Source organism: Trachurus trachurus (assembly GCF_905171665.1).
Source record: "Trachurus trachurus genome assembly, chromosome: 6".
Lineage (NCBI taxonomy): Eukaryota > Metazoa > Chordata > Actinopteri > Carangiformes > Carangidae > Trachurus > Trachurus trachurus.
Window position 1 is genome coordinate 7,882,348 of NC_139897.1, and position 23,867 is coordinate 7,906,214.

Genomic DNA, 23,867 nt, shown 5'->3' on the forward strand with positions numbered 1-23,867 from the left:
TCAGGCCTCGCGCTCTACATAGATAGACAAACCTTTTCTTTTATTCGTCCGAAGCTCCCCTCAGCCTGGCCGTGCCTGCCCATGTCCATCCGTAGACTGCTCATCGGAGAAACGATCTCAGCTCCTCCAGCATCCTGATCCCGAAGTTTCTTCTTTGCAGTCTTCAGTAGAGTTCGCAGCCTTGAACGCGAAAACAACAAAATCAGTAAAAAAAAAAATCTAACAGTAAGAAACAAACCAGTCACAATTAAAGAAGCTTATGAAACAAAACAAGCAGTAGATAACCATGAATAGTTATTTAGTTTAAAAGAGAAAAAAACTGAATACAGACTTCAATGCACCACAGCCACATAAGCCAGGGAAGACTGCACTCTACTGGATCCTGCTCGTGTCTAAACAGTAGGAGGAGGCACTGCCATAGGTGAGGAGGGCACGAGGAGGAGGGAGATAGGAGTCACCTGTACATTTCTTTTTGAAGCTCTGCGTTTCTCTTCATCTCTTGATCCAGACGAGTGTCTACAGCCTTCTTTTGCTCTGATATTTTCTTGGCTTTCTTTTTCTCTATTGCCATCTGGAACAATGTGATATATGATCAAGGGGGGAGGTGTCTATGTGATTTATCATATATATTAGTATCAGCTTTCTTATGAATGGATAACTACTGTACCTGGGTGCCCAGCTCTCCTTTCTCCTTTTCGAGCTCTGCCAGGCGCAGTCCTAACTTAGAGCGACTCTTCAGCTCCTCCTCCCACAAGGCCTGAGAGTCCTGAGCGGTGTGAGACAGCATGCTCTGCTTCTGGACCTAAGAAAGACACAGGCAGAGGCAAGAGTCAAAATGATGGTGGATAATAAGTTGTTTATATTTAAAGCTCAAGTCAGTTTGTTACAATGAAAACATTCCAGTCTGATCAACTGGTTGAGCATTCAACTGATCTTGTTCTCATTAGTTTTACCTGATCTATGTTTGTTTTTTTTAATACAGAACTGGAATCAAATTCTAGAGAAAAGAAGAGATTAGAGATTGGTTTTGTCTTTATTGGTAAAAAGAAAGACTCAACTACCACAATGTATCTGGTTCTAATTTTCTAAACAGAAGTAAGCATGAATTAATACAAATCAAATCAAATCAAAAATCAAATCAACACTCCTCGGCTGCCCATTTTTCTGATTTAGCCTGACTCAGACCCCCTGCTCTCCCTGAACTCAGGTAAATTACATAGACAAAGACAAGAAAAAAGGGTCAGAGTCAGAAATGGAAATCTATGGTCAAGGTTTTCGTGGTGCAGGAACAAAATATGCCACCGACCTCTCTATTGAGTTGGTCTTCCAAAGTCATTTTACTGCTTTGAAGGTTTGTAACCAAGTCTTCCAAATGACTTCTGACCTACAGAAACAAGAAAAGCATCATAAGAAGTTATTGAAGAGAATGTGTGTGTTTGTGCGGCTAGTGTGTCATTTTAGAGTAGAGAGGACACTAAAGGAAGTAACATGCATCATGCAGCTCGAGACGAAAAGGAGTGAAAGATCCCACATACTAAAGGCTTAAGGGAGAAAACAGATGCTGATGTCACCAGGAAAAACCAAAACCCACACAGAGCTATTACTTCATTTAGTTTAGATTCCAGTTTGTACAAAAGAAAACCCACTAAGCCCAAGTGCTTCTGATTTCACAGATCCACACAGGATGATTTTATGGTCTTTGTTGATTTATACTATCCTTTAATAACAAAAGTTAACCCACACAAAGAAACTAAGCCTAGATTTACAATACCAACCCCTCCTCCAGGTGAGCAGTCAGATGGCTGGGAAAAGATTGGATACCTTCAAATTTAATAAAGTACTTAAATAATGATAATATCCATATAACTGATAATTAAGAGATAAAGAGAACTTTCACATAGTCTAGTAATACTATAATACTGTATGATGACTTTTTAGATATAAAGTAACAGGTATGGTGAGATCCTGTGTGTTCAAGTTCCTAGATCAGTTCTCCAGCACTCACCATGGCAGCTTCTTTAGTCCCTTTCTGAAGCGCGTCGATTTTGTTGCACTGTTGCTTTGCCGTCGCTTCCAGCCTGGCATTCTCTATCTCCAGCCTAAAGTGACAGTACAGTGACATTCTGCATCACACGTTCATAGACTGTATTTGGAGAAACAGACTAGACTCAAGCCTGAAAACGCTTTAAAAACACATATTAGTGATTGATTAGTGATGATTTACAAGTTTTATTTTACACTCCTAACAGCACAGGATTTTTGTACATGTGAAAAAAATAAGCTGATCAGTTGTTCAGTACTCAGTGTCAGTGTGGACAGCGTGTGTTTCTTCATACCTCTGCACAGCGTCCTCCAGCTGTTTGATGGTGGTATCGGAGGCTGTTGAGGCTGACAGCGCCTCCTGGAGTTTCTGAGCAGCTATAGTGAGTTCCCTCTCCTTCTCATCCAGACTGCTCTTCAGACTGTTAATACGCCTCTCGGCCTGCACATAATGCTCTTCGCTGTCCTCCAGCTGCAGACAGGGAGAGAGAATCCAACTCATCAGAACCGCTATCAGCAGACTTACATGTCAATTCAGTGAATATACAGACTCAAGAGTTAGCGTCTCTTTTGACCAACTGTTCTTTAGTGATAATAAGCCGTCAAATTTCAGCAAAGTGTTTGCTTCATGATCGTTAATACGACTGGTATCAAAGATGTGCTGAGAGTGTGCTGCCACAAGGTGTCACTGTTTGCTGCCGTTACCTTTCCTTTAAACCTGTCCATGTCTTTGAGGAGCCGACCCTTCTCCTCCTCTAGGTCATTGCGGTAGCGTGTGTTGACCTCCAGGGAAGCTTCGCTCATTGACAGCTTCTTGAGTGAGTCGGCGAGCTCCTGCTGCAGCTGCCTTAGACTGGTCTGTGTTCAGACGCAATCCGGAGAAAGCGCAGGTTGTTAGATATAAAGCGAGAGCCCAGACTGGCGTGTGGTAGAAAGGCTAAAAGTGGGTCTGGAGGAAGAGGCTGGAGTAATCCCATTACCCCATGCAGAGTTCTAATCTTACCTCTCTTTCGTTCTTCTCCTCCTCCAACTTGTAGATCTGATCTCGGAGATCAGCGGCCTTACCGGCCAGCTCTTTGTTTCTCTCCTCCACTAGTTGTACCCTCTCTTCGCTGTCGGAACGCAGCTTGGACAGGATGTCGCTGAAGCGCTCCTGGGCGTCTGTCACAGCGCGCTCCTTTGCGACACCTTTGTTTTGGGCCTCCTCCAGCTGTTGCCTCAATAACATGCTCTCACTTTGGGCTTGGGCCAGCCGCTCCTGTGTGGCCTCTTGGCGAGCTCCGGTGCGGCTGACCACCTCCCTCTCGGCATGCAGAGACGTCTCCGCCTCCTTGAAGCGAGCGGCTGCCTGGTCCTTCTCTCGCTGTAAGACTTCCAGCAGCAGGCCCTTCTCTGTCAGCTGCAGTGTGACACGGTGAACTTCGTTCTCCAAGCTGTTGGCACGAGCCTCCGCCTTGGAAAGCTTCTGGGACAGGCTGCTCACCGTCTCACGGTGATTGGCTGCTTCACCTGTAGTAACACATGGATGAGGTGTAACAACAGAAAGCAAGCAAACTGGCCCACACAGAGCAACTCATCCAGCAGCCCCTCAGTCATACTGGGTTTGTGTAGTTGAACACTAGAATCGCCATCAGGTCATTTTGACCTCTCACTTCTTAAGATGCATGTAACTCTGTTTTTGTCTGTGTAAAAACCCTATGTCTCCCTGTCAATGACTTTTCCTAAAAGTGTGTTCAACATCATCTTATGCATTTCCACGAAAGAGAGAGAAAAAAAGAGTGACTTTACCTAGAACCGCCGTGACGACATTTTGACCTCCATTCATTTTAATGCAAAAATGGTAAATGGACTGCATTTATATAGCCTTATATAGCCAGCCAGACACACAGCTCAAAACACTTCAAAGTAATGCCTCACATTCATACACACACACACTAAAAAATAACAATAAACGTTGCTAGTCAACCGAGATAGACAGCTCTTGGTTGGTATATTTTTCAAATAGTGTGTGTAAATAAAAAATTTACAAAATTTATTCAGTTGACCCTTCGCTAAGCCCCTCCCACAAACAGCTACTGTCCAATCCTACGTTAGCAACCGTAACTACTGCATGCACAAGAGGCCAGTCAAGCTTTTGGCAGAAAACAATATGCTGAAGCGGTGTGTGTACAGGACATGCAAGTCTGACACTCGATATTCCAAAAGTTTAGAGGGTGATGTTGAATGCTTAATAGTGTGTACTTATTATAAAGTGTTACCCTGCATTGGTGGCGGTTCTGGTGTTAAAGGGATAGTTCAACATTTTGGCAAATTCACCTATTGCCATAAAACGCTCTCATGGACAAATCGTGTATAATTATGTAACATTAAAACACATGAAGCAAATACTCAGAACTACTTGCGCTTTTGAAATCACTCCGCCCAGCAGCGTGTCTGGAATGTAGTTCCGACTATGCATTTGCCTTGAAAACAACTCTGTTTCATAATGGTACATTATTATCTCATAGCGTGGTGAATGTGCAGGTCACAACTTGTCCACGAGAGAGTTTTGGAGTTGTTGGATTGTGTATTTGATGAGTTTGATGAGGGACAGGGGACCTGTACTGTTCACCTGCATTATGTTCGCTGAACAATTCGCGTGTCTTCCCTGCAGATCTCAAAACAACATGCACCAATAATTGAAGGTAATGAACCTACTGCTGTGACTATAGGGATTATGGCAATAGGCGAATTTGCCAAAATGTTGAACTATTCCTAAAAATAAATGTAGGTTTGATTTGAAACATAGCACGAAACACTGAGTAAGTTATTGCAAGTTTAAGCTGCCATTTCAACCACTGACCTGCGAGTCTGTCTTTGATACGCTGGTGTTCGTCTTTCTCCCGCAGCAAAGCCTTTTCCGTGTCCGTGTGAGCGGCCAGACAACGCTCGGCCTCCTTGACCGCACCGGCCAGGCGGATACGAGTAGAGTCCGCCTCCACCTCCAGCTTTTCACGAGTCTGTCGCTCGTTTTCCAGGCGGCTGGTTATCATGGCTAATTCGGATTTCATGGCGGTCACCTGGTTGTTGTAGGTGTAGACGGTTTGGGTCAGGTCTTCGTTGGTGAGTTTGAGATCTCGCTGAGCATCTTCCAGCTTCTCCTTGAGAGCCTCGTTCTCCTCTAAAATGTGGCTCTCTTTGAGACTGCTGTTGGCCTGCGAACGCTCAAGTTCTGTTCTGAGGATGGTCAGCTGCTCCTGTAAGTTGGACGTCTGCTGTAGCAACTCCCTCTCCCTATCACTGGCCTCAGTCAGCTGAGACAAGGCCTATTACAGACAACAGCAAAAAAAAAGGTTAGAGTTGACAAATTTTGTCTTGAAAATGTATTACTTATTCAGTAGGGTCTAATAGATATCAATATGAATCTTCAATATGTATACAGGATCACTGTTTTAATTATGTTCTAGGTAGATAAATACCAGGATTACCTCATTGCTTTTGCTAATATTTCTTTTGTTCTCCTCCTCTATCTCCTGCTGCTTACGGAGATGGCTGTTGAGCAAATTCTCCTGCAGGGTCCTTGCGCTGCGCTCATGAGCCAGAAGTCTCTGGGTCTCACTGTGGTCCTCTTCAAGCTGGGTGGTTGACAAACAACACACTAATGTCACAATCATATATACAGCAGACAGCAACAACTGCTGCACAAGAACTACTGAGAAAACACTCAAAATGAACCTCACATATATATAAACCAATATCGATAAGATGAAAACAACAAGGCAAGATGACTTTGTTTGGACAGAAAAACAAGTTAAAGAGGATGTACCTGTTTCATATTGTTGGCCAGTGCTCTCATCTCCAGCTCCAGGTTCCTGAGGTTCAGTTCCACCTTCTGTCTCTCCTGAATCTCTAACTGATGCTGCTCCTCCGTCCTCCTCAGCTTATCTCTGGTGGTGTTGTACATCATGGTGGCATTGCGCCGGTTTTCCTGCTCCTGTTTCATCTGAAATCTAAAACAAACAGAAACACTGTCAATCGAAATACAAAATAAAAACAATGAAATAGGCTATATAATAATAAATATAGATCAAGACAGTGTCATAAAATGAGTCTTGATTATTCTAGCGCTAAAGGAGAGAGCGGCCATTCTTACTTGAGGTTTGTGACTTCAGTCTGTAACTCCAGCTGGTCCCGCTCCAAGGCAGATTTAACATCCTTAACTTCCTCTAGAGAGCTCTTCAACTCTGCTCTCTCCATCTCCAGCTGGCTCACCTTTTCTGTCAGGTAGCCATGGCGGCTCCTTGCCTTTTGGATGGAGCGCTCATATTCGTGGAAAATGTTCTGCAGCTTCACCAGGCTCCTCGAGTCTGTGAGATGGAATATGGGGTTGAGTGTGTCTAACATTTAACGGGCACAATCTTCAGTTGCAATTTGCAAAAACCAAATAAATATCTATTATCACATAAATTATGATTTCAATTACCTAAAGTGGCTGAGTCCAGATTCTGAATGAGGAGGGAAGCGTGACGATAGCCTGAGGCGGGAGAGTCGATGTCATCTGTGGCTGTGTCCGATGACTGAGTGAGTTCATCAAAGTCTTCTGCCATCTCCATGTCATCAGGGTTCTGTACATGGAAACAAAGTGTGGTCTTCATCTCATTCAGTCTCTCAGCTTGGTCAGTAGGCCTATTATGTGTGGCCTAACAAGTTTTACCTCATTTTTCTGTTGTCCACCCGTTGGAAACCTGAGCCCAACAAACACAGGGAAGAAAATCAGGGGTCATTTGGGAAACTGATGATAATCTTGAGAGCTGCAGAAGAGCTGGTGGAAGTGTAACGGTATAATGCAGTATACAGTCCCACGTTTGGAAAGTCAGTGGTTAGTCATGCAATTGTGTGGGAAGGCTTAGAGAACTCAGATCAAGAAAGACTGCACCTTAAAGGCGTTCAGAAAAGAAAATTGAATTTAAAATTAGTGTAATCACTCATCTATCAGACGATGTAGCCCAAACTTTGTGCAAAATTCTATTTTTGAGTAAATCCAGGGTGAAAGTGGGGCCATTTCTGAACACCTTTAATCACCACCCACCACCAGTGTTGGAAAGGTCTGTTCAGACTAATGATGTTTTTGCTAATGTGCCCCTTTTTTTTTTTTTTTTTTCCCCTTTCAACTATATGTTCAACAAGTCAAGCAGGAACTGAAAATTTGTTTTCAGATTTGCACAGATGCTTAACCTTTTTTTTAACCAAACGTGTGGCTGTTTCCCTTAGCTGACCTCCTTCCACTGACAAATGTGCTGTTGTGCTACCTGTATAATTAACTTTGTGGTTAGTCTGAAAGCACCGCACGCAGGTTAGTGACAGAGAGGTGAAACTGATACAGATAAGTGGCATACTGCATATATACCTTCCTTCATCGTCCGACACGTCACTTAAAGTGCTATCGTCAAACACAGAGAGAGGATCTCCGTTAACATGGGGGTTGGTCTGAGGGGCTCTGCTGTGCCGGGCCCCTCTGACCAGCTCCAGCTTTAAGGCCTCCTCTACTGCTTGTTCCTCCTGTTTGTTGCTATTGTAGGTCTGCAGGAGCGGGAGGTGCGACTGCACTGGTGCCCTGTTGGTGCTATAGAGAGCGATAAACCTGATAGTCAATGAATTGTGACATCTACACTTCAGGGTATTTGGAGGTATTTGCTAAAGAAAAAGGTCATTAAATGCAGCCTGGAAAAGAAGGTTTAGACTCGACTCTCTCTGTGAATGCATCATCGAAAAATAAGTTCAGTAAACAGAGGATGACCGCACACAAAAAGCAAAAATAGAATATTGTCTTGTAGGTAATACTTGATTTCTAAATTTTGAAGATGGATGTGATATTTTTAAATTATAACAGCACTAATCAACATTGCTCAGGCTTACAAATGTAGAACAGAGCTAGATAATGCATACCTCCTGGTGGCTGCGGGTGACTGTTCCTGGTGAACTGCTGCAGTTTGACTTGACAGGCTTCCTAACCTGGTCTCAGGTTTCTCAGCACCCACTTCTTCCAATGTCATTCCAGCAGTATCCCAGGATGCAATGGGTTTCTGAACCTCCACCTCCACGGTGTGCGTCCTCTCCTTTCCGATCTGAAAAGACAAGGGCAAATATTTGGTAACTGGCCTGGTCACATTCATCCTAAGTGAAACGAGCCGGGGCCCAGCCTTTTAAGATGCAGTTTGGCGCCGGTTCTTGTACGCTTTGTCATACATAATTTAGTGTCACCCCTCCCTTCTGAGACCAAACACCTCAGTGTGGTTACTCTATTTGATACCATATTTGCAGTAGATGGCAAGGATGCACGATTCTATGCACTGGAATGCTCGATGTGTCATTCTCAATCACTGACCTCTCCATTTTTGTAGTGCCCTCCCCCCTCCCAATTTGGAAAAATACCTGCTGTATAGACACTAAACTAAGCATAGCATGCATTTAAAGAAATAATAATCATATCATCACAACTGCACTTCTTTAAAGCACAAAGAAGGCTGTTTTGTATACACTCTCACACTCTCAACACTGCATAACCTAGAGAGAGAGTTTATGAAGTAGAACTCAGTCAGCATAAAGACACATGCCAAATCCATGCACAATGGAAGACAAGTCAAAACTAAAGAATACACAAAAATGACATTTCTGTAGTTTTGGAGTACAAGCAAGAATGCCAAACGTCTGATATTTCTGAAGTGCGAGTCGGTAGTAAAGGTGTCTCCACTATAATCCTCAACAAGCCGGTGAGCTCAGTTCTATGGACCATTACGGTTTGTTAAGGAGGAGATGCAACAATACAACACCAAACATGCAGGACTGACTCTTGAACTTGAAATCAAAGCTACAGAAAATGAATGTTAAGACGTGAACAATGAACATTTAACAGACAGGAATAAGATGAAGTCATGATGTGCGGCTGTTATGGCCCCTTCAAAATGGCTGAGGAAAAGAATTGAAATTAGGGTCATGAATGGGAAAAAAAGAGAAAGAGAAAAAGAGAGGAGATCGAGAAAGGATTATGGAGAGGCGGCCATCCTCTACCTCTTTCTGGAGTTGGACGTTTTCTTTCTCCAAATCCAGGAAGACACACTTCAGCATCCCTACCTCAAGTTTAAACCTTCCCATGTCCTCTTCCAGCTCCTCATCAGAGACACCTGGGACAGATGCTAAACGTCTGTTCATCACCGGGGGGCGAGAACTGGCCATCTCCTCGGCTTCCTCTTCTGAACTCGCGCTGCTCTTCTCAGCTTCACCTATATCTGCAGTTTTGTCTGTCCAGATTAAATCCATCTTTTGCTTGTGGGACGGCCCAAGTTTCATCTCATCTTTTAAGAATGATGTAGAGTCAGTGGTGGCAATGGGTTTGGTATGGCCATAGGTTGACGCTGTGGTAGCGTGGTCTGTGTTGCTCTCTCTCTGTGCTGTGAGGAGCTGTGGTGAGGGGGGTCTGCTCTCCTCCAGACTGTCATCGGGCTGCAGATTTGTTTCTTGGTGCACGTTGCTGTCACTAACAGGTGGAGGCTGACTGACGTGCATCCCGTCTTCACTCAGGGAGTTGTCAGCTGACTCTGTCACAGAGTCCTCCAGTCCAGACTCCCTCTGCTCAGGTATGGTGAGAAGGACAGTACTCCTTGCTCTCGCTGCTGGACGAAGAATGATTGGCCCTTCTTCTTCTTCTTCTTCTTCATCATCATCGCTTGATTCTTCTGTAGAAGTAGACTCAGCTGTGGCCTCTTCTTCTGCAGGACACTTTGATTTAAGCAGCTCTCCAAACTTCTCTTTTAATTCACCAGCAACATTCTTGAAGGTGGATTTTACCTCCCGTTTCTCCACCTCCACCCAGAGCTTCTCATAACGTTTCTCCCACGGAACATCACCAACTCCTCTTCCTTCTTCAGGACTGTGTTGATCTTTTAAGTCAGTGTCTATTTCTCCTCTGTCTGAGCCCACGATGCCAGATGGCCGTGGGTTATTTATATCTAACTCGCATGTATCTCCTTCACCAACTTTCTCCTTTGATGGCATGGGCGGACGAAAGAAAAACAACACACACAAGACAAAAATGCAAAACACCAAATTTTGATTTCAAATGACATACACAATATTAAGATGACATTTCATACTCGTATCATTTGCTACTTTTGATAATACATTTCATTCTCATTTTGGAACATATGAACCATTCACATCAACAGAAGCTTACCACATAAGTCAAAAACTATATTTGAAATAAGTTAACACTTGCTTGGCACTAAATTGTAATACTTTGGACTCTTTCATTTGGAAAACATGGGTCATGCAGTTCTACTTCATCTGGTGCCAAATGGAGTAAGGGATGACATAGGTGTTAGGATTGTGGTAATAATGGTCTTTCTCACCTTATGCTGGGGCTCAGCTGACTCTTCTTTCCTTTCGCTGTGTCGTGCCACTGATAAAACCCCAGGGGAACCTGAGGAGACAGAATTGTCATGTGTGCACAAAAAGGACATGTGTGCACAAAAAACCTACTTAAAAATATACTGTGAACCTTACCTGGTTTGACCACTGCCTGAGGCTTGACAGTGTCCTGCAGCTGTTTGCCAGTTTTAGCTGTAGTGGATGTTAAATTGTTTGATTCCCAATCTGATTCTGAATGAGAGCAGGTCGAAGAGAGAAACAGATTTGTCTTTTGTTTGAACGTTGTAAATGTAGACGGATGAATTAATGAATATGATTATTAACAGTCTTAGAGCATTTTACCTTCATCACTCTCTGGTTTCTGAAGCACCATCCTCCTCGCTCGAGGTTGAGGCTGGGGTACGAGTTGAGGGGACGTGCTGGGAAGTCTCATGCTGGAGCTGATGCTCCTCTGAGGTGTCAGTGGTTCTGCTGGTGGAACATCGTCATCCTGCTCTTTAATAGGGGGGTTGGTGCATTCTGGGAACTCTTCAAGTCCAGGGGAGGCCACCCTGCGGCCAGGCAGGGTTTTCTTACTGGTTGTACTGGCTGTGTCCCAGTCTGATGGATCTGTGTCATTAACACAAGTAGTAAGTAAATTAACGAAATATGACAGTGGTGTTTCTGACTGTAGGAGGTCACCACTACATCTATGAACTGTCAGTGCCTGTGCCTCCACTATATGATATACTCATGAATAACAGTGGCCTGGGATAGGCTGCTACACTATTGTGCTATATCAACCTAGGGTCTTAAAGGGATATTTCAACATTTTGGCAAATTTGCCTATTGCCACAATCCCTGTAGTCTTAGGAGTAGGTTCATCACCTTTAATTGTCGGTGCAAGCTGTTTTTAGATCGGCAGGACAGAGACGTGAGCTCTGCACAGTGCGCAGTATTTCTAGCTTTCCCTCATCAAACTCATGAAATACACAATCCAACAACTCAAAAACACTCTCATGGACAAGTTGTGACCTACACATTCACCACGCTATGAGATAATAATGGAACGATACGAGACAGAGTTGTTTTCGAGGCAAATGCATAGCCGGAACTACATCCCAGACACAGCTGCTCGCCAGAGTGACTTCAAAAGCACAAGTAGTTCTTTCATAGTGTGGCGAATGTGCAGGTCACAACTTGTCCACAAGAGCGTTTTGGATTTGTTGGATTGTGTATTTAGTTTGATGAGGGAAACGTGGAAATACCGTGCGCCTCCGTTGCGTTAGCTGAGCAGCTCACGTCTCTGCTCCGCCGATCTAAAAACAATTGGCACAGACAATTAAAGGTAACAAATCTACTCCTAAAACTATAGGGATTATGGCAATAGGCAAATTTGCCAAAATGTTGAAATATCCCTTTAAGGGAGAAACTACAATAAACAATAAATTAAGTTCAGCTTATCTAATGAGCAAGTTTACGTTCACCAACCTCTTTTATGGGCTTCAAAAAGTGTGATGACAGAAACATACAAGGAGTAGAAACGTTAGTGTTGTAAACACCAACTTAATTAAAAGCCTTAAAAAAGACAACATGACTAGTATGTATTTGAAACTGAAGTTGTTGTTGATTATGGCAGGTACCCTCTAATTAATATAAGGAATTTACCAACAGTGTAAAAGGTGCAACTGCACTGGGGTTTAGGGATGAATTCTGATCTGTTTACACATACGAATACAACATATTATCTGGCCTCTCATGAATCTCTTGTTCTTGTGGTTGTTTTAAGCATGTAATCTACATACTCAACTCAGAATGGACATATATGCAGCCTCCAGATACGTCTATGTTGGCAATATTGTTTTTGTTTTGTTTCTGTTTAGAGATAAAATATACCGTCCCTTTATGTAATGGAGGGAGTAAACTGAGCTCTGACTGAGTGTCATAATTTGCATACATTTCGGCCTCTCTCAAAATTTCCCGTTGGTGTAGCTATACACTTGCTGAACTGAGGCCTCAAAAACAACCACCCTAATCAGAAATATTTAGGATTTCATAGTTTAACAGGGGCAAGCCAAAAAACACAAAAACTAATAATGTCATTTTACCTTCAAGATCATCAACATCACCCAGACCAAGATCTTCCATTACATCTGTAACAGAGAAACAAAGCAGTAAGACAACGAGCTCTGGTTCAGAAAACTTATCTAACAGTGGACATGATTTGGATTTGGATTACTTCATTTACCCGTCTTTCGTTCATTATCTCCTTCAAGTTTGCTCAAAACACTGAGTGGTTCCCATTTTGTCTTCTCACTCTGGTAGAAAAAAAAATTGCAATTGAATTCCCAGAGGTCACAATCTCTGTTACCTCTCACCCCATGTCATTTCTGAACATACCTCTTTCCGTGTAGTGTCATGTTTAGCAGCAGGCTCTCTTTCATTATCACTGTTTTGAGCTACAAGAGACAAGACACAGTCTGTTATGTCTGAGACAACACAAATTTACTTCCTCTGTAAGAAACAAAACAATATTCTGATGAGGCTGGGGTAGTTCGCCAGAGAACGTTGTAAAAAGCATTCCCATGCAAATGTGCTCATGGTTAATCAGCATGGAGGCAACATGGTTAGGCATTACACAGGTTTTAAGGCTCTGTTCAGCCTGGATATTAACATGCGTTTTGTGTGATCCAATCTAGTGCCGAGTTCAACTGTGCACACACAGGATGCACTCAAGATGCAATTGAGATCTGATCACTTCTTAGACCATGTTTGGAGGTGGTCTGGTCCACACGTGGCCACATTCTTTTCCCGCGGGTGTTGAAGCTCAGACCCAAAATTGCCAGACCCATGAGCATTAATTCTTGGCCTGAATGTGGCCAAAAAAAGAAGCCCGTGGTCTGACCCGACCTACAGTATTACTATGTCCGGTCGTGTTGTTCAGCCCGGCCTGGTCCGTTGAGAACTCCGACTGACCCAAGGACTATAAACAGTCAATGGCTGGAGCATACATTTATTTAGAAGTTCTCCAGATCTGGCTCTTTCTTCTACTCTTACTCTTTTAAACTGTATGAACAGAACTATTTGATAATATTTCCCATCTTTGCTGAGCATTAGATTTGTTCAAAATAGAATAAACGCCGAATAAATTCACTTCTACTTGTGAATTTACGGTATTTTAAATGGCTAAAATCTTATTTTACAGAAGGGCTGTGCGCAGAGGACTATTTGCTCTGCTCCTCCTTGCCCAGCTCACTCTCTTTATCTGACCCATCTATCAGAGTCTGACCGGTTAAACACCACAATGCATTTGGTCTCTGCAAACAAAAATGAGGTATGTGTAATTGCATACTGAGCAAGCAGAAGTAAGATCTGGTGGAGATGCATTCTGATGTTAGCTGGATCACCTATGACGCATTTAATGCCAGGCCTGAATAAGGCCTTATGGCGCTTTTCCACTAGCGTGGTACGGCACATTTTTTTTGCTTTTCCACTAGCCCTAGTACCTGGTACCAGGTACTATTTTACTATTTTAGTACCACCTCAGCCCTGGTTCCAAGCGAGCCGAAGCGATACTAAAACGTGACGTCAGCCAACTGCCTTCCACTGATTGGGCAGAGCGTCGTCGCGAGTCATCTGTACCAAGCATGGTACAGAGACTGTTGTTATTCCTTCACCCGAGTTAAATGATGCTGTCTGGAAAACCACGCTGTGGTCCGTAATTGAGGTACAGACGAGTGATTTTGGAGCTGATGAGAGGATCAAAAAACAGAAAGAGGGACAATGCGGCCCCGTGATCGCCCCGCGACGACCCCGCCCCCGCTAAGGACCAACTAGAGAACTCAGCTGTAATGGAAAAGTACCTTTACCGAGCCATGCCGTGCCATGACTGTGTAGTGGAAAAGCGCCATTAGATTCTCCATTTCAGTTTTATGGGGACACAAGTTCAGTTACCAGCCAAGAACACTGAGAAGAGCTGGGGTTGCTTTTTGTTATTTCAGCCAAAACATGGAGGAACCAAGAAAGTAAAGTAGAACCTGTGGCCCTGTAACTTCAAATGTTGGGGAAATGAGCTTCAAGGGTGACAGGTGGGGTGGAGGTAGTGTTGTATGCCGCATGCATTTCTCTTGTGGTGATCATGAGGTGATTATAAGGCCTCTGGTGTGGGTAACATGCTGTTCCTTACACCTCTGACAAGACATTCATTTACCCTCTCCCTGGCTGCCTCTTGGCCTGCCTACTCTCCTCCGAGGCACTAGATCTGCCATCATATTGCCTCCTTCCCCTCTTACAAATGAGGGAATATAAAACAAGTCTACAAAAGAAATGTAACATATAGTTGGAAAGACTGATATAATACACATAATACATTGCAATATCTACACATTATTTAGACTAAAAACTTGGATCATTACTCACAGGCAAAATCAATGCATGCACTAAATCACCAAAGCAGTTGTCAGTGTTTATAATTACAAAAGGTCAAACTGTTTCTGTAGCATGAAATGGTGCCTGGGATGATCTGATTGCTTAAAAAAAAAGCAATACATGAAATAGACTTACTTTCTTTAATCTCTTCTTCAACAGTGGGTATCTCTTCTTGATCCTGGGTGTGCGAGCTTTGTTTCTCCTCATGTGGCACATCAGGGTTTTCAGAATGGGACTGGAAAGATAAAAAATGAGGCCATGAAAGTGTGTACGGCCAGTTTCTGATCTGATTCCAAAGGTGTTGAAACATTTTTTCTTTACTGTACCTCAGAGTCCCAAGAATCCTGCTCCTCCTCTCCCCTCTCTAGACCCAGCTCAGATAGGAAATCTATTAACAGATGAAGGTGAATCAATTAAGATGAAACACTTGTTGGTTGCCAAACAGTAAAAGATATATTCAACGGGGGCAGCAGATGACGCAGGAAATATCTGTGAGGAAAAGTGACAACTTGTACAATAACCTGTTAAAATTATTGATAGGTAGCAGCAAGAACATCCTCATACAGAGGAAAAAAGTAGCAGGGTTTCAATCAAATAAAACCTAAGAAGCAAATTGGCTTGTTGGTTAACATCTTGTTAACTGGTCACAAACCTAGATATCTTCTTGACAACCTCTCCTGCTCTCAGAATAAGGTCACTTGAACATTGTGATGAAAATGCAGCTGTTTTTAACACATATAACACATCCTTTATAAAGGTTTTGCTGCATACCTCGTTTGTTATCCTTACAGACTTCTACGTCGGGAACAGGTGGGACGGTGTCCAGGGACTCTCCACTCTCTTCTGGTTGATCATTTTCATCTGACATGTCTCCCTCTTCTTCTTCTTCTTCTTCTTCCTCCTCCTCGTCATTTCCCACCTCCTCTTTGTTGTCGTCTCTGTGGTCATCATCGTCCTCATCATCCTCTTCGTCATCATCATCATTCTCATCGACAGAGGAGTCTTCTTTCTGTGAAAACATTGCTTATCAAGTTACTAACCCATTTCAGTTGTTGTTTTCAGGGGTTTCTGATAAACAAAACACCACTCACCATGAGAACAACCATATTAAAAATTAATATCAATGTGACAAAGGTTTTGACATAGCTTGAGTGTTTTAGAGGTGTCTTTGAACAATCTGATCACACAGAAACTACTACAGCAATATACTAAGATCTACCTACTCCTGCTTTACCTGGATGACTGGTTCTTCGGTGCTTGTGAGCTGCTGATCTTTGACTACACTCTCTGCTTCCTCAGGTGAGTCTAGATCTACATCATCAATGTCAGTCTGAGGTAACGCTTCATCAGAAAATGTTTTCTTGTCTGAATGATGGGGTTCACAAACAGTGGCATGTTCTTTGGCGGGTGAACCGTCATCTGATGGCTGAGGAACAATGGCGCTTTCACTTCCTAGCGGAATATATGCAGTTAATGTAGCCACATCTTCGTCATCTGGCTTGTTGCCTCCATCAGAATCATCTCCCACATCAGACGCTTTGACTGTGGCGGTGGCAAAATCATACTGCCCTTTTTGGCCCATGCTGTCAGAGTCCTCGCTGGTCTCATCGTCTTTGTTCGGGTCGCTACTCTTAACACCCACCAGCTCTTCTTCCCTGTTATTGTCCGTTGACTCATCATTTCCATCAATAACCTTTTCAGCATCTTCATCACCATCGATATCTTCTACCCTAGCTTCCTCCTCTGTCTTCTTGTCCGTTGCACTTGTGGGCCTCGACCTTGGCGACTGCAAAATGGGTGGGTTGTCACTGTGCTCTATAACTTCATCCTCATCACTTTCATCTTTATCATCCCAGCTGCTATCATCATCTGAATCTACATTTCCTTCCATTTGTGATGCCTGACGAACCGAACTAGAACCATCATTATCTCCTTGGTCTGTGTGTTCGTGTTCATCCTCGAGTGTTGGTGAGACTGCAGGGGAGGGGTCATTTGACTCTTTCTCAATACTTTGTCTATCTTCCCCCACTGAGCCGTCAGAACAGTGCTGCTCTCCACTCTGGTCTGGCGTTACAACATTTCTTTTGGAAGCTGGTGACACAACTTCACCTTCGGCGAGGGGGCCTTTCTCATTTTGCTCGTTATTTTCAGATGAGGAATCCCACTCTGATTCAGCTGCTGTTGCCTTGTCTGGTCTGGACCGGGGAGAGCTTGTTGCACGTAGTCTCAGAGAGGATTCTGGCCTCGCCATCGTTTGTTTTGGTGATGCTGCCACTGGTGATGAGGAATCCCATGACGTATCCACGAGGTCTTTGCTTGGTTGCGGTAAAGTGCTTTCCGCTTGTGTTGCTGCTCCTTCAACTTGTAAATCTGATGGAGGAACATCTCCTTCCTCATCAAGTGTCTCCTTTTCAACCTCCTCTTCCTTGGGTAAATCATTGTCACTGTCCTCTAATGACGACCCCCACGATGACCTGCGTTTCTCGTCTTTGAGGGCTTCTTCATTCGATGCAGCATCAGATTTACTGTCTGTATTTTTTTCGTCAACCACAGGTAAAACATTTTTGTGCCGGGCAAGTACAGTATTGCGACCAAAACCCCCTGTTTGGTTATCCTCTTCATCATCGCTGTCGTTCCACACTGTCTCGCCACTGTTTTGTTTATCCGAGTCATCATCATCCTTTTCCGTTTCTCCCTTAGATTCTTCTTTCTTAACCTTGCTGGGCGAGGGAGTCACAGTTCTGCGTCTGGATGGTGTTGGACCTCCTTTTGAACCTGGGTCTGGAGGTATATTTTGGTCTTTCACAGGGCTTTCGTCCTCATCAGAAAACTTGGACTCCACCCTAATGGCTGAAACGACACAATCCTCCTCCACATTTAATGTTGCTGGCATGTAACTTTCTGCTCCATCTGGGTAGATTTGGTCATTATTTTGAGTCTCTGTTTTGGCATCTTTCTCTGAGGCATCTTCATCCCCAGGTATATCCTTATTGTCAATAATCTCCGTGGCACCGGTGACCACAGGTTTTTGTATATCCTCATATTCAGAAGTGGTGGCCTTGACAGAGACAGAGGCAGAGGCAGAGGCAGAAGTAGAGGCAGAGGTAGAGGCAGAATCTTCCTCTTCTTCATCCTCTTCTTCACTCTCCTCGTCTTCGTCGTCTTCGTCATCTTCCTCCTCCTCCTCCTCCTCCTCTTCTTCTTCTTCCTCGTCTTCGTCGTCATCTTCTTCCTCCTCCTCCTCCTCCTCCTCCTCTTCTTCCTCCTCCTCTTCTTCTCCAACTTCCTCCTCAGAGTCCTGTGCTTCTGGGCTTCCCTCAGGGGAGTCTGAGCTTCCTTTACTAGTTGACGGCTGCTCTGAGTTTTTGCTTTTCCCTGTCCTTCCTGTGTGGTTATGGTCATTTAAGGAAAAATAGAAAGAGAAAAAGACGTCATAGAGATGCAATCAGCAAAGTTGAAACGCAAATATTTTACCTTATTGTAGCTTGGAAGAGGGGTGGAAGTCATCTGGGGTGCTTTTAAGAGGAAGGAAACAGGAGAGGGATCTACTGGATGCTGCGGAGCATTGCTGGATTGCAAAGCCATTGAGAGGGATGGGATTCTCTGGATTCTATTTTCACCCACTGGCTCAGAATCTGAACCGCTCAAGGATCTGTCAGGCAGGGCAGAGGCTACAGGGCAGGTGGGGATAAAAGGTCACGACCAAAAAACACAAACTCTGGAGGGATTCTAGAGATGGTGAATAATGCTGAAAGAGTACCTTGTCCCTTTTTAGATGCAATCATTTTCCTTAGGTTGACTTTCTGTGGTCTCTGGAGGAAAACATCAGATGACGGTTAGAGTGAAATTTTGTAGGGGAAAAAAAGGAAAAAAAAGTGGCACTAACCTTTTCAACTAAAACAGATTCATCGTCATCTTCAGATGACGGCCATTCATCTCCAGCACTTTTTGAAACCCTGGGAGGAGGAGGAGGAGGAGGAGAAGGAGAAGGAGAAGGAGAAGGAGAAGGAGAAGGAGAAGAAGAAGAAGAAGAAGAAGAAGAAGAAGAAGAAGAAGAAGAAGAAGAAGAAGAAGAAGAAGAATTAAACCTGGTGAATCAATTATTTTTGCAAGTTGTAGAAATGTGAGAAGATTGTGCTTACCGACTTAGCGACTCTGACTGAGAATTGTCTTCGAAATCTGCAACAAAGAAAAGGAACTTTGTAATGTATCAAAATGTGAGATATTGAGAGCTAATAATCTTTAAAAGTATAACATTTATGAGGCACAAAACACTATTATCTAGGCAGCATAAAGATGAAGAGTAGGTTGAGTGTCAAATCCTTAAAGCCATAAATTGTTAATGATGTTCACTGACTAGAAGCTGACAGCCTCTGACTGAAAAAGCTCATCTAAGCAAGTAATACCTCCCCCTGCTTCATTTGCTCCATGCTCTAGATCCAGTCAATAGGCAAGTGCATGAGGAATAAATGAAATAATCACAGTCAATAATGAATAGGAGAGATTATATCCTCAGACTTCTGCCATTCACCGTTATGTGATCTCCCTACCATCTTTGTCAGTGGCCGGTCCTCCCAAAGAGAAGCCTGCTTCAACATCTTGGAAGGGACTGCCCAGCAGCAGCTTTTTCTTGTTTTTGCTTGGACCAAGATGCGACATGGTGGGTCCATCCTTTTTCTGAGTGCCATGCTCAATGATCAGGAGGGAACACCTGTAACAGAGACAAGACATAGAATATGTGACAATGTTATAGGCCAAAACATGTTCCTCTGATTATACATCAATCTGAAAGAAAAAAAGGAAGAATAAAACTTCAAAATACCCAATGACTAAAATACTGTATATTCCTATAATAAATCATAGAGGAAATGGCACAAAGTGGAAAGGAATAAAAACACTTACGGATGATGTGCATTCATTACTGCACAGTCATCTGCTGACCATCCTTTGGCATCCTTTAGTGTGATATCTGCATTGTACCGCAAGAGTAGCCGCACCATACCAATCTGCCCGTTGCCAGCAGCTATCATTAAGGGAGACCTACAAAGAAAGATCAATCATAGCAATATAAATAACTGTAAACAAGAGACAACTTGTGATTCCTGTGTGTGTATGCTCAATATACATTAATACATTATCAGTGCTCAGTTCTCATGGATTGGACAACACATTTTCAAACTCTGATATAGACACCTGCAAAGTTTTGTGACTGCAAATGTTTCACAGCTGTGCGACTGGCATGCTGATAAGAAATCTGTTCACACACAAACAGACATATAAATGCCTGCCAAAGTACTGTACTCAAAACCACCTCTGTGGCACACACCTCTCGACTAGAGAAGTTTTTAGGACCATATGAAAACACACAGACTTACAAGGTGAAAATAATGTTGGAGCTCATATTCAGTGACATCAAAATTATTAGATGTGTAACACAAACGTGTCACTTTTACCTTTGGTCTTGGCTCATCAAATTCACATCTGCAGTCTCCTTGAGGAGGAACTCAGCCATCTCTAGATGGTCCTCACGGACTGCCACAGTCAGAGGTGCGAATCCCTCCTTAGAAATTGAATCAAAAGTGTTATCAAAATAACAATGCCTCATTCTACCTGGAATATCACAGATGGGATCATTCATTCTGAGCCCTTATTATTTACAGGCAGCAGTTTTTGACAAGTCATGTCATTTTATGTGTAGGATGTATTTAGACACTATATATTTTACACAGCAAGCTAGTGGCTTTTCATGGTGTTTGGTGTTGTCGTGCAAAACTGCTTCTATGACACTACCTTTGTATAGACTGAATATTGTCCTGATGTTTGGCCTAGAGCTGAAAACTGCACTGTGGCAGAGAGAACGACAGAATCACCTTATTTTGGGCATTGATGTTTGCCTCGTGTGCCAGCAGCTGGATGGCAGTGCCGATGGACGGGATGTTTGCTGCTAAATGTAGGGCTGTATTGCCATTGATGTCCACCAGGTTTGGGTCAGCATGATTCTCCAGCAGTATGCTCAAACATCGATCATGCTGGCCCTGCACCGCCTGATATTATGAAGAATTGACACAAATATGGAGCAAGGCCTGTTACTGTACCAGGTTCAACACAATGTACAAAGAAGGCAGCTGGCTATGATCATCACACTATAATATCATCACATTAAATTAACAATCACTCTGACTTCAAGTCTCACTATTCAGGATTACCTTCATTAAGGCGGATCTATTTTGATTGTCGCATAGGTTAAGCTTGGCTTTGCTCTCCACAAGGAATTGCACCACTTCAACATGTCCACTGGCACAGGCAATATGAAGAGCAGTTCTGAAACACAAAGGAGTGAGTTTCTCAAATGCAATGACACTTCCACTGACAATAAAACAAAATCAGAAAGTGTTATTTTAGGACGTGGTTGGTAAATACTCAGGAACACAATATTAAACGGATTCTGACAAGTTGAGATGCTATATTTTTTTCTTTACAACAAGGCAAGCCATTGTGTAAATTGCCTCATGTACTCCACTTACACCACTCAGTTACTTCTGACACATGCTAATTATAAATGGTAACTTGAGCCTAATCTGAAACAGGAGTAGAAAAGAAAACAACAGGGTGTCATGCACATGTTACTTGTGGCACCTGTTGAAAACCTGGACATCTTTCCACAACCCAGTTTTGCTAATCTAAAACATAATACACTCAAAAGGGCTGTCATTTTATCTCTGGCACTGCAATAATATACATTAATGCAAATGTGCCAAAAAAGAACAAAAGGCATTTATCTGGGGGTGACTGATTCATCACTCCACCAACATGGTAATCAAAGAGACCCTGTAATTATATCCTATAACTAAAAGCCAAGGGTTAATCTGATTCTGTCAGTTGTCTGTTGGGTGGAAAATTAACATACAAAAATAAATCCTGATTGAATAAAAAAATATAGTGGAGAAGTGGCAAAAAGGTAATGCATTGAAGATTCTGACATTTCAGTAAAGTACACACTGCACACTGGACTGCATTCACCTTATAGTGGGTAGCATTTAATCCCGCAAACACTGACACTTCTAAGCATGGGGCAATAAATGCTTTAAACACACTCACCTGTTCTCCTTATCAAGTTGATTGATGTCATTCTTTTTGGCAAGTTGCTTTAACTTCGCCAAATCGCCCACAGAGGCAGCCTTGTGAACCTTCCCTAGGTCCTTGTCTTTCAGTTCGTAGCCAACCGAAAGCACGCTCCCATTGTCAGGGGTACCGGACGGGTGTTTCTTTTTCTTAGTAAAGCTGAATATCTTCTTCATTGTACACAGCAGCACCAACACTGCTTTTGCACCGTCACTACCTGCTACTCATCTGGTGCTGGAGGATCACCACAGGCTGCTCTCCCATCCCTAAAAATAAGACGTGCAAAGCGGATTAGACGCATATAAAGCCGTGCAGACAGCACTGCGGTTTTGCCCTCATAATAAAGATATAACCAATACACTGTCTACTCACAGTAACATTAAGTGTAGCCTATTCTCATATGAGATAAAATGATCTTATGCATATATATGGAGATATTACGAATAACGGTGTGTTTCCAATTACTCAAACATAGCCTTGGGTGACGATTACAACAGCTGTCATGCTATCTACATCGTTTCAGAACATGCTAGGCTACTGTATATGTTCCCTAATTTCCCTCACCATACCTTATAGGACGTCTTCAAGAACGTTTTTAGCATCTGGGGTTGATGAAGCATTTCAACGATGCATCGGATCATCGATTAAGATGCACAGAAGCTGTCCATATTGGCGAACGGCACCCAACGTTGTTTATAAGAGGGTGGTAAGCGTTATATCTTGTGGGATGTTACCATGGTAACTGTCTGTACAACCTGTATGCTAACGTAGCTACCAACCTGCTAACGTCGGCTAAGTGCATGTAGCCTGCTCATCGTTTTAAGGCTATTAAGCACTGCATGTCATTGTGTTTATTCGTATAATGAAAGACAACACTTGCATTTTCGGTCAGTGTAAACACACTATGCGATAGTCAGGGTTATTTGTTGCCTAGCAACGTTACCTACCCTCAGTTGGCTCCGTGCTGCGCCTCCCACGTCGTCATTTTCCAAACCATGCAAACCGCCACATTTAAACTGGACTTGTAGCAGAGCAGAGCACAGCGTGGACTCTGTTTACTGTCTTACTGAACCGGCAAAGCCTGTCTGCAACAGTCGGTTCATCTCAAAGCTACTTCTCCTCTTCTTCCAAGAAGTGTGCAGGGGTCGTTGGCTAACGCTAACCTACCTGAAACTAACTATAACCCTGCTAACTCAATGCTAATTAGCAAACGCTAAAAAAAAAAAAAAATCAAAGCTGACATATGTAATGTGTTAGTGAGGATGGTGACTTTAAATTGGATACCAAAGACGCATGCAAGTGTGTGCAGCCGTAACAAGCGCACCCATTTCCATTTATACTGACTATGATGTATTAACTTTAACACTAACCTGTTGATTGTCGGAGTCAAACTACTACCAGAGCTAAAGCTAACAAGCGTATGCTCAGAAATGCGTGCTGACTGTTGGGTTTCGATGAACCAATCAGAATTGAGTTCCAGCTGCCGTCGTCTTTCTCTGACCAATAGGCGGCTTCGCTGTGAAAAAGTTTGGTTTACAAGCCATTGAAGGGTCTACTTAGCAGCCATGTTTAAGAAGAAGGGGACTCTTGGTGAGTAATGTCAAAACTTCACCACTAGATGGTGCCTTGGAATCATGTTTGTCACTGTCAGCCAGTCTATGCTGTCAGACCTATGTGTCAGCCCCGCTGGGGACTTGCAGGACCGTTCAGTCTAGTGCTGGAATAAGTGCTGAATCTTATTCGTTCAGTTGGTTACATTTAGTAACTTTAGACTCATTTTCTTATGATTAGTTGGGAATTAAGGTTTTCTTTTAAAAAAGTAAGCAAACAAAGACCAGGGACCAAAAGACCACAGTTGCATCAGACCTTTTCATTTTCTAGCATGTTAAACCTCC

General features: G+C 43.1%; 1 protein-coding gene across 1 annotated transcript in view; it reads right to left on the reverse strand.

Annotated features, from left to right (window-relative positions):
- Nucleotides 1-23,379, reverse strand: part of ankrd26 (ankyrin repeat domain containing 26) — a 29,026-nt gene extending 5,647 nt beyond the window's left edge. The window contains exons 1-39 of the mRNA XM_083974290.1: nucleotides 22,920-23,379; nucleotides 21,949-22,238; nucleotides 21,057-21,171; nucleotides 20,721-20,894; nucleotides 20,304-20,410; nucleotides 19,753-19,890; nucleotides 19,401-19,561; nucleotides 18,993-19,029; nucleotides 18,737-18,806; nucleotides 18,611-18,662; nucleotides 18,325-18,521; nucleotides 15,622-15,859; nucleotides 15,177-15,238; nucleotides 14,986-15,085; nucleotides 14,633-14,737; nucleotides 12,823-12,881; nucleotides 12,671-12,740; nucleotides 12,531-12,575; nucleotides 10,786-11,052; nucleotides 10,579-10,674; nucleotides 10,425-10,495; nucleotides 9,088-10,059; nucleotides 7,966-8,144; nucleotides 7,427-7,642; nucleotides 6,734-6,764; nucleotides 6,503-6,644; nucleotides 6,173-6,386; nucleotides 5,846-6,029; nucleotides 5,508-5,654; nucleotides 4,883-5,345; nucleotides 3,044-3,549; nucleotides 2,746-2,898; nucleotides 2,337-2,512; nucleotides 2,006-2,099; nucleotides 1,776-1,802; nucleotides 1,307-1,384; nucleotides 668-802; nucleotides 459-571; nucleotides 33-180 (exon numbers count right to left, since the gene is read on the reverse strand). Of these exons, the coding sequence (XP_083830416.1) occupies nucleotides 33-180; nucleotides 459-571; nucleotides 668-802; nucleotides 1,307-1,384; nucleotides 1,776-1,802; nucleotides 2,006-2,099; nucleotides 2,337-2,512; nucleotides 2,746-2,898; nucleotides 3,044-3,549; nucleotides 4,883-5,345; nucleotides 5,508-5,654; nucleotides 5,846-6,029; nucleotides 6,173-6,386; nucleotides 6,503-6,644; nucleotides 6,734-6,764; nucleotides 7,427-7,642; nucleotides 7,966-8,144; nucleotides 9,088-10,059; nucleotides 10,425-10,495; nucleotides 10,579-10,674; nucleotides 10,786-11,052; nucleotides 12,531-12,575; nucleotides 12,671-12,740; nucleotides 12,823-12,881; nucleotides 14,633-14,737; nucleotides 14,986-15,085; nucleotides 15,177-15,238; nucleotides 15,622-15,859; nucleotides 18,325-18,521; nucleotides 18,611-18,662; nucleotides 18,737-18,806; nucleotides 18,993-19,029; nucleotides 19,401-19,561; nucleotides 19,753-19,890; nucleotides 20,304-20,410; nucleotides 20,721-20,894; nucleotides 21,057-21,171; nucleotides 21,949-22,148 (6,342 nt within the window). The 5' untranslated portion in view covers nucleotides 22,149-22,238; nucleotides 22,920-23,379. The remainder of the gene's footprint in view (nucleotides 1-32; nucleotides 181-458; nucleotides 572-667; nucleotides 803-1,306; nucleotides 1,385-1,775; nucleotides 1,803-2,005; nucleotides 2,100-2,336; nucleotides 2,513-2,745; nucleotides 2,899-3,043; nucleotides 3,550-4,882; nucleotides 5,346-5,507; nucleotides 5,655-5,845; nucleotides 6,030-6,172; nucleotides 6,387-6,502; nucleotides 6,645-6,733; nucleotides 6,765-7,426; nucleotides 7,643-7,965; nucleotides 8,145-9,087; nucleotides 10,060-10,424; nucleotides 10,496-10,578; nucleotides 10,675-10,785; nucleotides 11,053-12,530; nucleotides 12,576-12,670; nucleotides 12,741-12,822; nucleotides 12,882-14,632; nucleotides 14,738-14,985; nucleotides 15,086-15,176; nucleotides 15,239-15,621; nucleotides 15,860-18,324; nucleotides 18,522-18,610; nucleotides 18,663-18,736; nucleotides 18,807-18,992; nucleotides 19,030-19,400; nucleotides 19,562-19,752; nucleotides 19,891-20,303; nucleotides 20,411-20,720; nucleotides 20,895-21,056; nucleotides 21,172-21,948; nucleotides 22,239-22,919) is intronic.
- Between the last annotated feature and the right edge of the window lie 488 nt (nucleotides 23,380-23,867).